The sequence below is a fragment of the Acomys minous genome (genome assembly GCF_964271855.1).
Source record: "Acomys minous genome assembly, chromosome: 2".
Lineage (NCBI taxonomy): Eukaryota > Metazoa > Chordata > Mammalia > Rodentia > Muridae > Acomys > Acomys minous.
In genome coordinates this window covers 114,830,292-114,844,078 of record NC_140484.1, presented here as the reverse complement: position 1 = coordinate 114,844,078, position 13,787 = coordinate 114,830,292, and the positions used below count along the sequence as shown (strand labels likewise).

General features: G+C 48.4%; 1 protein-coding gene across 1 annotated transcript in view; it reads right to left on the bottom strand.

Moving 5' to 3' along the window:
• Positions 1-7,978: 7,978 nt before the first annotated feature.
• The window catches only part of ABHD2 (abhydrolase domain containing 2, acylglycerol lipase), a 96,061-nt gene continuing 90,252 nt past the window's right edge, over positions 7,979-13,787 (bottom strand). The window contains exon 11 of the mRNA XM_084773607.1: positions 7,979-13,695. Coding sequence (XP_084629733.1) covers positions 13,499-13,695 — 197 coding nt within the window. The 3' untranslated portion in view covers positions 7,979-13,498. The remainder of the gene's footprint in view (positions 13,696-13,787) is intronic.

Here is a 13,787-nt window from a genome sequence, read left to right as displayed (position 1 = left end):
GTCCAGGAATGTCAGGCCAGGTGGATGACAACAAGGGACAAGCATTTGTCAGGATGGGAGGGCCAAGATGGTGACTTCTGCAGAGGGAGTGGTTTTGAGGAAACAAGTATTTGACTGAGTAAAAGACTTTTTTTTTTCTTTCTCTTTTTCTTTTCCTTTTGAAACAGGGTCTCTCTGTGTATCCCAGGCTGTCCTGGAACTCATTTTGTAGACCAGGCTGGCCTTGAACTCACAGAGATCTGCCTTCCCCTGCCTTCCGCGTGCTGGGATTAAGGGCATGTGTCACCACACCTGGCTATTTTTAAAAAAGATTTATTTATTATTAACACAATGTTCTGCCTGCATTGTGAGCTTTCATGCCAGAAGAGGGCATCGGATCTCAGTATAGGTGGTTGTGAGCCACCACATACTTGCTGGGAATTGAACTCTGGACCTTTGGAAGAGCAGACAGGGCTCTTAACCGCTGAGCCATCTCTCCAGCCCCACACCTGGCTATTTTAAATTTTGCATTTATTTATCTGTATGCATACTTACCCATGCATGCATATGTAGAGGCCAGAGGTCAATGTTGGGTGTCTTCCTCTTTTGCTTGCCACCTCATTTTTTGAGACAGGGTGTCTCACTGAACATGGAACCTACTGTGAGCTAGACTGGGTGGCCAGCAAGTCCCAAGGATCCTTGTGTCTCTGGCCCCAGCGCTGGGATTACAGGAACACACTACACACCCATGTAGGGCTCTGGACTTCCCAACTCAGTTCTTTATTAATCTCTCTCTCTCCCCATTTTTTTTTTTTTTTGAGACAGGGTTTCTCAAGCACCACCATGCCTGGCCAGTCTGCTTTCCTATAGGGGCACCCCCACAGTGAGCTGGGCTCGCTCTCTCATCATGCATCAAGAAAAAGGCCCATAGGCTTGCCTGCAGGCCAACTTGGCGGTGACATTTTCTCAATCGCGGTTCCCTCTTCCAAAAGTTTGTGTATGGTTAACATAAAACTAGCTAGTACAGCTGGGCGTGGTGGCGCACACCTCTAATCCCAGCCCTCGGGAGGCAGAGGCAGGCGGGTCGCTGTGAGTTCGAGGCCAGCCTGGTCTGCAAAGTGAATCCAGGACAGCCAAGGCTACACAGAGAAACCCTGTCTCAAAAACAACAAAACAAACAACAACAACACTAGCCAGTACAGCTTACAGTTCCCAAATCTGCATGTTGGAACTGGCTTCTATAAGTACAAAGTGAGTTTTGAGCATGCGTGAGAGTTCTTGTTAGAGACTTTGCTTACTGAGCACATGGCTTCCTCATAGTGTAGCACTGACTCTTCTGGGAATGGGATCATATTAGCCGTCTCCCTAGCTCTGAGAAATGAGTAGTTTTGTTTTCAAGATATACTTCTAAGGTGTGGTGGTATGCACCTGTAATCCTGGAGCTTCTGGGGTAGAGGCAGGTGGAGCTTTGTGAGTTTCAGGCCAGCCTGGTTTATATAATAAATTCTAGGCCAGGAAAGGTTACCTAGTCTGTCTGTCTGTCTGTCTGTCTGTCTGTCTGTCTGTCTCTCTCTCTCTCTCTCTCTCTCTCTCTCTCTCTCACACACACACACACACACACACTCAACACACTTTTTTTGGTTTGGTTTTTGTTTTTTGTTGAGACAGGGTTTCTCTGTGTAGCTTTGGCTCTTCTGGACTTGCTTTGTAGATCAGGTTGGCCTCGAACTCACAGCGGTCTGCCTGCCTCTGCCTCCCGAGCGCTGGGATTAAAAGCGTGCGCCACCACGCTTGGCTTTCAACACACTTCTTATTGTTTGATTAGCATTATATTACAATCCTGAGAGAATAGCGGTTGACAGTTTTGGTTGACTCCCATCTCCTCCTGGATTTCTAACTGCCAGAAGCCCTACTCAGTGCAGCCCAGGCTTCCTGATTTGTGGTAGCTCCAACTTCATAAGTGAGGACAGGGAGAACATTGCAGCCAGGAAGCTCTCAGGGCAGCCTCGGCTCCTCCTCAAGCCCCAAGATGCTGGCGTCCACAAGGCCAGGACCTCAGTAGTCATCATAACAAGAGGATCCAGTGGCTTTTTGAAGAAGCTGAAGCTGTAGACTTGGGACCCAGTGAGCCTGCTCTGTGTGTTCACACTGCCCCCTGCTGGCCTTGCTTTGGCACAGCCCGAGGACATGGACAGGAAAGGTGGGGGGTGACAGGCAAGTGGGGCTGTCAGCTAGCCTAGTCTGGGAAAGGTGGTCCTGGCATTAGAAGGTGTGGGGAGACCATGGATATTAAAATATGACTTGTTCAGCCTCATAAGGTCTGGGCCCCCCTACATCTGTGATTCGGCGAGTGTCCCACCCTCCTGTACTAATGAGATACAGGAAGGACAATAAAATGCCCCCCGAAAGCCACGGAAACAAGAACAAAGAGCCTGAGTTTTATGACAACCATGTGGTCCATGTAACAGCATCCTTCTGGAGACATCTGGATTTGGGCACAAACTGATCAGAGTAGGATAAGGGCTGGAAGGTTGTGGTTACGCATTTCCGATTTCCTTGTGAACCTTCAGAGAATGCGAGATAGCAGATAGTGAAGGGCATTTGTCCAGATGTGGGTGGCACCCTCCCTTCAGAGACTCTGAACTGGGTTGATCATTGCCTGGAGTTCACCAGGTAACTCTGGAGCAGACCGGCGCTGCCTGGGTGATGAAGGCTCCTGGGAGATATACTTTTGTCTCACATCAAGCCAGCCAGGAGAATCAACGGAGATCCATTAGAGGGATGCACCGGGCCACCTTTGCCATTTTGGAAGCTTGCAGGCTCTCCCTGAAACGTGTAGAATCTCCACTCGATGGGGGTGCCCTCAGGGAAGCGAGCGTTGCCCTGTTTGGGAGCCCACCAGGATTGCAGAATCTGAGGCTCCACTCAGCCTTCCTGAATCAGAACCTGCATTTTAGACATGACTTCCAGGGGATTGCACACTCAAGAACCCATCAACAGAGCTTCCAACAGAGAAGCCTGTAACTGTTGCCCACTAGGATCCTCTTTCGAAGTGGGAAGGTCTCAGGTTACTCTGGCTTGGCCTCAGCCCCACCCCAGATTTGGTTTGATTCTTTTTTTTAAACACAGAAACTCATGCAGTTCAGACTAGCTTCAACGTTGTTATGTAGCTGAAGGTCACCTTAAACCTCAGACCCTCCCGTTACTATATCCCAAGTGCTAGGGACATACACCACAGTGCCTGGTTGTGGAGCGCTGGAGACTGAACCCAGGGCCTTGTGCTAGCTACCACCCCAGTGCTGCAGAGGCTCTGATGTGCATTGTGCTTGTGTACTAGGTAGGCACGGACACAGGTTTCCAAGCATCACAGTGACTTGGGGGGGGGGGGCTGACCTTGCCAGCAGGCCAGGGTGAGTGGGTAAGCCTGTTATAGTCTAGAGGGTCTTGATCCAGTTAGTTTTGTCTGCGAGTTAAAGAGTTAAAAGGCAAGCGAAACCTCAAGTGAGATAGATAGGGGCAGAGACATCTAAAACAGCAAGCAGGAACAGACAATTGGAGAAAGGCATTTATGAGGAGTGTGGAAACACATGCATGCGGCAGACACCCAGAGAAAAATACCCTTTGCAAAACAGGGGTGGGGAAGGCTTGGGAAGAAAAAAAAAATCATCTCCTTTTGAGGGCTGTGGGTTGTTTTTTTGTTTTTTGTTTTAAGTCTCTGGAACTTTCTCCTGTGGCTGATCACTTTGGAGAAAGATTGGGTGACTGCTTGGCCTACAAGTGTTGTGAGCAGATTCTGATATAGCCTGGAAGTTACTGAGCCAGTCCATCTGCAGGGGAGCTACTGGTGGGAGAGAAGGCCCACAAAGACTTTGCTTTTAGCTGCCAGGCTTTTGTCTCAGGTCCTGAGGGTGGAGAAGAAGCCATCTTGGAAACTCACCATTTCTATTAGCTGGTCATGGCCTCCCTCTCTCCCTGTCTGCCTAGCATGGAGCCCGTTGACACTTAGTCCCTCAAGTGTACCCTGTGGTTTCTCCGTGTGACTGGATAAAGAAGGAGAAGATTGGGACCAAGGTCTGATGGTGCCTGTCTGGAGTCCTTAGCGTCTCTAATCAGGAATGTTCTAGTAGCTGCATATCCAGGCTTGTCTTTGCCCTTGGGCCTCTCAGTTTTAGACGCTCTGGTAGGGAGCTGAACATCAAGTTCTACACTGTCCAGCTGAAAACTCCCATAAAAAATAACACAGAAAGGGCCTGGCATGTTGTTGCATGCCTTTAGTCCCAGCACTTGGGAGGCAGAGGCAGGTGGATTGTTGTGAGTTCAAGGCCAGCCTGGTCTACAAAGTGAGTCCAGGACAACCAAGGACACAGAGAAACCCTGTCTTGAAAAAAACCAAACCAAACCAAACCAAACCAAACAAACAAAAAACAAAACAAAACTCACAGAAACTATGAAAAATATTACTTGAGCTTCTCAGTGGCCATTTGTTCATTTACTAAGCACCCCAATTTCTGGACTTGAACTCATGGCAATCCTCCTGCTTCAGCCTCCTGAATGCTAGAGATAATGCCATGCCTCCAAGATATAGGCATTATTTTTTTATCTTATTTGTTACAAACATTAAAATCTAACATTAATTCCTCTTAGAGTCAAAGGGCCAGGAAGTGGCTAGCACGGGACTCTACTTCCGAGTCCCTTTGACTGTTATTCCACAGGCTCGGCCGCTGACATTGGCCTTATTTAATTTACTGATTATAATCTGGGCATGGGAGAGGCACAGACAGGAGAGGGGAGAGGTGAGGGTTTCGTTTCCCGTCATAAAAAGGAGGAAATAGCCTGAAGAGGAAACTGATTTATATCTGTAGAGATGCTGGGCACTTCCAACAATAGGGTCAGAAGGAAGTTCTGGGTGGCATAGAGCCACAAGGAGAGAGTCTTCTCTGGGGAAAGACTCAGCAGCTCAACGCCAACTGCCTGTAATATCTTCCTTTAAGTAATTTTTTTTTTGAGACTAGACTAGACTTGGCTGGACTAGAACTTGTTATATAGAGTAGGCTGTCCTTAAAAATCACAAAATCACAAAATTCCTCTCCCCTCACCTGACTGCCTGCAATGTATTTCATGAAAACGGGCACTTCCTGTAAATTGCCCTAGGGACATGTGGTGGGGGGAGAAGGGGAAAGGGGGGGGCACAATATGGAAGGCCATCTAGTTGACTCTGGGGCTTCACCATGGGAAATGTTACCTATAGTATAACATAAACACCAGAAAAAAAAAGATTTTATTTTTAAATTGTGCATGTGTGTGTACACACACACACACACACACACACACACACACACACACACACACACACACACACACACACACAAAACCTGTGGTGCTTGTAGAAATCAGCACAGGGTGCTGGATCCCGTAGAGCTGGAGTTCCAGTCTGTTGTGAGCTGCCTGATGCTGCCGTGGGTGCTGGGAACTACACAAATCCTATGTAAAAGCTGCAGGTGCTCTTAAGCACTGAGTTGCCGCTCCAGCCCCTGGATTTGAATCTCTGAATTATACTTTATTCAGAGAGTGGGAGAGCTGACAAGACGGTAGGTGTAGCATCTTTAAAAACCTGCCTTACATTCCTCTCTAGCCAGCAGGCTTTATGAGAGTGGGCAGGAGGAACAAAGGCCATCTTTGCAGAGCTCAGCCCTGCCCCTCTGGTAAGGTGTCAGCGGCATTTCTGAGGGCTTTGATGTCCCTGCCTTTCTTGTTGTCATCCCTTGTTCTCGTCTCTCACTCTCTGGCTGGCTGGGGCCTGGGCAGCTTCTTGAAACCCAAGTCTAATTAGTGCTTTAGGCTTCAGCCTTGCAATTCCCCAGGGGCACCTGGCCTATGCATGTAAGGTTAATGAAGAACAAACTACTAAGAGTTTGGGTTAAGCTATTAATAACACGCACATGAGGACTTTCTACAACAGAGAATACAAGTGTGGCTTTACACTACAGGATATACAACTGCCACCATCTGGCCCTCCTGCCTCTTCAAGAGGACCGTGTCTGAGGAGCCTGTTCGTGAAAGGTATGATGAAAAATGAATCCATCCTGTTGGAGTAAGAGGAGGCCCTGGGCACAAATGCCAGAGGGTTGCCCTGCGGAGGTGTGCCAAATGACAAGCTGTTGGCACTGATTCTCTTAACATCCCAGACCTGAGATCTTTCCCATTTTATTTATTTTTCGTTTTGGAGACAGAGTTTCTCTGCGTAGCCTTGGCTGGCCTGGACTCACTTTGTAGACCAGGCTGGCCCAGAACTCAGAGATTCTGCCTCCTGAGTGCTAATTCTTTTGGTTATTTTAACATGCATGTGTGTTTTGCCCCTGAAGGTGTGTCTGTGCACCACATGCATGCAGTACCCACAAAGGCTAAAAAGAGAGTGTCACATCCCCTGAAAACTGGAATTACAAATGGTAGCTACCGTGTGGGTGCTGGGAATTGAACCTGGGTCTTTGAAAGAGCAGCCAGTGCTCTTCACTGCTGAGCCACCTCTCTAACCTGGCAGTATTTTCTTTCCCACATTTTATTTTTTTGGTGCTGGAGGCTGGACCAGGGCATTGCACTTGCTAGGCAAGGAGTATTCTACTGCTGACTCAAATCCTTGAACCCTTTAGGCAGTATTCTTTACAAGTTGTTTTTTAATTTTTTTTAGGTCAAAATTGAGTGCCTGCTGTGATTTTATCTATATGTATAAAATCAGAGTCCACAAATAAAAAAAATTGTGTCTGCTTCATAAGTGACAGGAAGTGGGGGATTCTAAAAGGTGACCCTGGGTATTTTTCGGTCTTGGTAGTCTATACCTAAATCTTCCAAAGCCAACATGCCCCACTCACCCTGCCTAGCTTATCAAAGGCTTCACAGAACACCGTAGTGAGGAAGACGGCTCAAGCGCAAGGCTGAGCCAGTGCTTGGTCCTGATAGACCCTTTGCTCTGGTTCAGACAGATTCAAGGAAAACATCCCCACCAGTTGGGTGTGGTGCTCGCTTATAAACCAGCACTTGAGAGACAGAGGCAGGAAGACAGGAACTTAGGACCCTCCTTAGATAAAGAGTGGGACTGAGACAAGCCCAGGTTACAGGAGATCCTTGTCTCAAGAAAACGAAACAGAGGGAGGGAAGGAAGGAAGGAAACATTACTAGTAGGCAACCACTACTAGTGGCTTTGATTTAGATGAGGCTCACTTGGTCTTTTCAAAGATTATTTTAAAAGCACACAAGCTACAGAGGACAAGCACTGTTTCCACCTGGCCCTGCATTTGTCTACATGGCTCAGTTTAGGAAGTGATTTTAAAAATGTTGCTACCTTACTTATTTCAGATTCTCGGCTTGCTTCCCTGGATGGGTTTGTGTAAAGTGGCTATATCGCAAAGGCTGGTTTAACATGATGTGTGACGGAAAATGGGTATTCTGAACATTGCTACTAAGCCCCATGCTTTGTTTTGTTTTGTTTGAGACAGGGTCTCTCTGTAGCCTTGGCTGTCCTGGAACTCTTTGTAGACCAGGCTGGCTTTGAACTCACTGCGACCCACCTGCCTCTGCCTCCCAAGTGCTGGGATTAAAGGTGTGTACCACCGCACCTGGCTAAGCCCCATGCTTTGACACAGACACAGGATGCACCCTCGTGTCTGCGCATGTGTGCGTGCACGCATGAGTGTGTGTATTCTTGTGGAAGCCAGAGGTTGGCAATGGATGTCATCCTCTGTCACATTCTATCTTATTTTTTGAGTCAGGGTCTCTCAGTGAATGTTCTATTCAGGTCTGTAGGGCAGCCAGACAGTAGGACCCAGGGATCCTTTCATCTTTGCCTTCTACCCGTTATAGGCATGCGCTACCACACTTGGCTTGGGAGATGGGGATGCGAGCTGAGGTCCTCCAGCTTTTTCAGGAAGCACTGTATCCAGGATCCTACTCCCCAGACGCACCTCTTCCACGTAGAAAACCCTCACTAGAGAGAGCACACACACTCTGCATTTTTCAGTCTTTATTTAATTTTTTTTTTAAGTAAAGAAATTCTGTTGAATCAAAGATAACAAAATTACAGTTTTTGTTTGTAATGATCTTGGTTCACCACCACACAGAATCAAAAGTAACGTGAGAACATAAAACAATCAAGGACGCCATTGTTTAGTATAATTTCTTAGTAAAGGTAAATATCCTCATAGTTAGAAAAAGTTGCATTGCTAATTGCAAATCCGAAACACCGGGTGCTGGAGGCGCCAAAAGACGCAGCAGCACAGGGGCGTTTGGAACATGAACTCCAAAATACAGTATTTCCAGGGCAGCATCTGGAGTTCCGTAAAACTCAGAAAGAACAAAAGGAAACACACTAGGATCAGGAATGTGAAAGTGATGGCTCTCGAAAAAATCAATCTGGAAGCAGATCTGTCAACGTAAGACTGTGGTTGGTTAGAGTCTACCTGTGAAAAGGAGAGAGGCGAGCTGGCCCCCTCCCCCGCCCCAGCCCTGGTCGCTAAGGCAGCGGCAGTGGGGACAGGAGGGGACAGTTGCAAGCTCAGGTACAGTGAAGGTCAGCCTGAGTCTGTTGGAGAGATCCAGATCACCAGGGATGGTTGTGGAGAGAGGGAATAGGATTCTACACGGACTTGTGCTTTAGGAAACTAAAGAGGCCAAAACGAAGACCAAAGTGAGCCTGGCTCCTATAGCCAGGAACTGGGTTCCCCCTGAAGAGCAGCAGTCTGGCGGAGCAGTGGCTGTCCCTGGGGACCAAGGAGGTCAGCAATGATTTTAGGTCATGTTGGCTGCTCTGTGTGTGTGGTCTGTGGGCACAATGCCCACGGAGACTAAGGGCAGGTACTTCCGCAGGTGTTACAAGTGTACTGTCCCCAGTTTATGGCAATAGAAGATTACTTGGGCAGTGGGGACCAGAATGGGGGAGATGGACCATTAAGGATTTCGTTACTAATCGACAGGAGTCTAGTTAAAAGCTGAGGACTTTGATGAAAGTCGGGCTGTCAGACTTAATCTACCAATTAGAAATTGATTTCAGCTTCCTCATTAGGCATCAGTGAAAGCTCTACCTACATACATGCTAGGAAAACAAAACAAACAACAGCTGGAAAACACGGCAGACAGATTCTTCCAAAAGGGACAGCTGTCTGTTCTGGGTGATGGGGACTGTTGGCAAGCTGTACTCTGTGGCTTGTTTCTAAGGACCACTGCAGGACAATGCTGGGCTGTAGCACCTGGCGGCAGCAGGGACAGGCTGGCAGAGCAGCCTTTGCTCTGGATGCCATTCCGGTTCTTTAGCCAGCAAGGGCTTGTTCCCGTGTCCTTAACTGTAAATCGAGTCTAGGAAAAATGACTCTAGTTGATGAGGAAGGGATACTGTCCTTTGCTTGGATAACAGGTGGAAGAAACCTGGCCCTCAAAGGCTTGGCCCCTAAATGCTGAGCAGAGGCCCCTTCTGGAAGCATCTGAGTGATCCAATGTGGCTTTGAAAAAGAGTAAGGCCTAGAGACAGGTGGAGGGGCTGTTCTGGATCACTCACATTGGGGGTGGAGTGGGGTGATGTCCTAGGAACCTCCAGGCCACCCGAGGAAATTCTCTGGTTTGGCTGTGGCCTTGCCTCAAACTTTCACAGCAGAAGAGTTTGAGCTCTTATGCCACAATGTCGTCATACCAGGGGATTTTCTAGAGGCGAGTTAAGGCTTTCTGGGTAAGGAAAATGATTCCAGATGACACTGTGACAGGATGCTGAAGTGACATGCCTCCCAAGTACTCCCTTGAGTGGCTACAGGAAGGAAACCCAGTTCCTTCAACTCCACATGTTTTTTTTTCTTTCTGTTTTTGTTTTTTCCTTCTTCTTTTAAAACTGTCACTCTTAAGTCAGGATCAAGGCCATGGGAAAAGAAAAGCCTCTCACATCTCTACCACCTGCTTCCGGGGCAAACACAAACAACACACGCACTGTATCCCCAGAGCTGGCAAACTATCTCAAGTCAGGCTGCATACAAAGAGAGCTCTCATCCGGATGCCAGCCAGATAAGCTCAGCCACCCAGGGGGCTCAGCTGAGTGGAGACTGCGCTCCAAAGGAGCCTGCACAGGAAGGGCTTCTGCCCTGGCAACCGGCCACCATGCTTTGCCTGGCCACACTGAAGGCCAGTACTCTCTTCACTCCCTGTGGCCCCTCACCTGCTGCAGTCACAAGACTCAAAATAGCAAGGAAACCATCATAACGGGGAAGACAAGGAAGAGAGGCCAAAGGCAGGGCTTAGGACGCTGCCCAGGATCCTAACTAGAAAAAGCTGCATGCACAGGCTCCTTCTCTCCAAGCCCTGTCAGGATGAGTTTAGGGGGCGGGGATTCACCTGTGTCTACCTGCAACTTCAGACAAATATTTAGCAACTGAGCCAGTGATCCATGAGCAGATGAGGCAGTCTTTTGAGATGACTTACTCAGAGCCAGTGGGGACGAGTGACAGGCCTCCTGACCCTCACTCTGTGACACCATGTGAATGAAAGAAGACCCCACCTCCCCCTTTCAGGAATACCTCAGCAGATGCTAAGGTTCCTTGTAAGTGTAAGATGCCACAGAAATGAAAAGAATACGACACAACAAACTTTCCACTTTCATTCAGCTCTGGGATGGATGGTGCAAAGTCATCGCAGGAAAGAAGAGATTTCGAGCCTGTTAACTATGCATTCTCGATATATATATTTTTTTCCAAGCTAGATAATCCTAATTTAACCAAGGTCCATGTCTCCCAATTATTTGGGAGTCAGGGAATACAACTGGAATAATGACATTCCAGTCCCCACTTGGGTTTTGGTGTTATTACTGCCACAGAATTGTCTACATCTATGTAATTTATATCCTTGATTTTTTAAAAACAAATTTAAAAACTCAAGCATGTTCTCTTAAAATCCAGCCTTTGGTCCACGTAAGCACTTGCTGGCCAGCAGACAATTCACATCATTATCAAAAATGGATGACTTTGGGAAGAAAGCAAGGCAGCCCAGAGGAAGGAAAGTGGCTGACCTACATAAAGGGCTGCTCCCTCATTCATTAGGCAAGCTGGCATCTCCACATTCATGCCTCTGTGCTCTCATTCAGGCTCACACAAGAATTTTCCTGTCCAACTGCCATGGTCACCGTCTCATTTCCATGTCTGAGAGAGTCCAAAGCTTGAATAAGAGCTCCAGTAGATTTCATGTGAAGCAAAATGGAACTCCAGTGCCATTCAGGGGCACACACTAAGGGGGTTTCAGCTGGCACATGCCCCCCCCATCTCCTTCCCCTCCCCCCGGAGCTGCCCCAGCCCCTACCTTCTCCTCAGGGGGCCTCCAGGGCTACTGCACCAGGCTCCCAGGACAGCCTTCCACTTCCTCCTATGTGTGACAACAGGCCTGGCTTTCTCTGAAGCAGGTGGTACCCAAGCTACTGCTTTGTCAGGACTTGGAAAGAGATGACCTCAGTTCCAGGGATGGTGACTCAACTCCAATACTGTATTGCTCTCACTAAAGGCCTGAAGGGATGAAGGCAGTGGCAGGAACTATGTGAGTCAATTCTAGCTGTGGTTGGGTGGAGGGAAAATTGACAGAGAAGGATTAGCTTCCAAATAAAGTGCCAATTTGTGCTACGAGAACATAAAAGAGAAATGCAACTGAGAAATGACAACCACCCGTGGGGCACAGTGACAGAGTTTGGTGAGTGTGAAAAATTATAGCAAAGCAAACTGGAGACCCACAGACATCTCCGTTTATGACTGAGTTGATCTAGTGATTGTCAGAAAACAGTTCTTCAACATACAGACATTCCTGTCACAGTCTCTTGGGCCAACGGCCATGCTCTCTTCTCCCTGCAAGCCCGAGGGTTGGCCTTTGGGTGCCCAGGTGGTTCCTTCAGCATCCATTGGCACAGACCCCCTGCTATATTTCAGTCTGTCGTGGAGCCAAAGGAGATGAAACAGGGAAAAAGATAACAACACCCCGGCAGCTCGCCCACGGCTTGATTTAGTTCTAGAGGACAACTGCTGCATTTTCAAAGTGCAGCATCTTAGGGATTCAAGTACCTGCAGGATTCCAGAAGAGAACCACTTGAACCCTAGAGTGACGCGTCTACTTGAGAAGACATTTCAGAAAGATCTACCCAACAGACGACACACAGAGGCTATTTCATTACAAACTGATTTCACAAGAATACCCCCTTCTCTCAGCTGGAAATACATCTCTTCAAACTCAGATCCAACTTTGAATTGTTTGGTGTCAACTAGATGTTAGCTGGATCTGGGAGGGACAACTGAAATCACGAGGGAGTGATTAAGACTCTAAAATCTCTTTCTATGACATGGGGACAGAGGGGGAAAATTACAATGAATGGCATTTACATGCTGAGCCTGGGAATCCAGGCTCCCCTGGAGGGATGTTCTCGTAAACCTCAGTATACTGAGTTTGTCACTGAACTGTACAACTGGTGGTCATCTCGGCAATCTACCTGGTCCAAGTTCCCCATTTCATAGGGGGAAGAGAGTCAAGTCCAAAGGGACTTATCCAGGGTCATACAGCCGGGGAGAAACAGAGCCAGGGCTCAGGCCAAACGTCTTCTCCCTTTTAGGGACACCACAGTGAGATCACACAAGGGCAGCCATACATCAGGCCTTGCTGCTTTGGAGGTCTCTGTGAGTAAAGAGACACTGTGGCCTACAAAAGGCAATAACATGAGTCACCAAGATGGTTTCTAACTTAAAGGCTCTGTAGTATGGTGCTTCTCCCTCGGTTTGCTGGATGTTGAGAATTCCCTGGGGCACTTGTCAAAAATTAAAATCCCCAGAGCCCTTCCCAAACCCACCGAGTCAGCCTCTCTGAGGGGAGGGATCTGGGAGGCTGAATTTTTAGACAAGTGCCCCATGTAACTCTCAGCAGCAGCAGCAGCAAGACAAGACAGAGGTGTCTTGAGATGGCGAGGAGGAAAACCTGGCTTTTGATTCAGGAAATTTCCGTGGTCCCAGAGGCAAAACTCAGGCCCAGGAAGCCCCAGGCTCTCAGACTCCCAAACTGAGTCATCTCTTCAGCATCAGTTAAAGATGCTGACTTCTTGGGGGAGGGGGGGGACCTCTACGAGGGCACATAGAACCATCACAGAGTGACATACATCCTTCACTGTTCTCAGGGAAAGGCCTTTTGATTGGCAAAGCGAAACTGTAGTTCAGACGCGTTCCTCAGTGGGAAAACTAGCTGTAACAGGCGTGAAAGCAATCAGATACTGAGACCGGACGGATGGGTGAGAATCTTGTAGCTTGCCACTGTGGCTAAGAACGCAATGGAGAAAACCCGTAACTAAGCACAAAAATAGCCTGGAGCTCCCAGGGAGAGCCGCCTACTTGAGACAGGTTGCATGACGGGTGGCCCCCGCTGATGGTATGAGGTCAGATCCAGGTCAATGAAGGAGGTGGGAGACCTGAAACAGCCGTCAAAGGGACGTGGGTTCCAGAGGAAGGCCGCTGGAGCACGCCAGAGTCCCGAGGGCTCATTCTAACTCGGCCTCCATCTGCTCCGTGTCTGAGCACTGGGACTTATTCCTTTCCCAGTGGCAAATGGCATTGGCATACTCCACCACCAGCTTATCCATCCACGTCAGCGGCTCAGGGAACAGCACGGAGCCCTCGAAGAAGCCCAGGTGGCCCCCGTGCAGAGGCAGCACAAACATGACGTTTTCCCGTTTCTCTGTTGGGGGAAAGGCAGCCGAATTACAACATCCTATTCACTCCAGAGCAAGAGGGCAAAGGTGAGTGAGTGTGGGAGCCTGGCCATTCCTC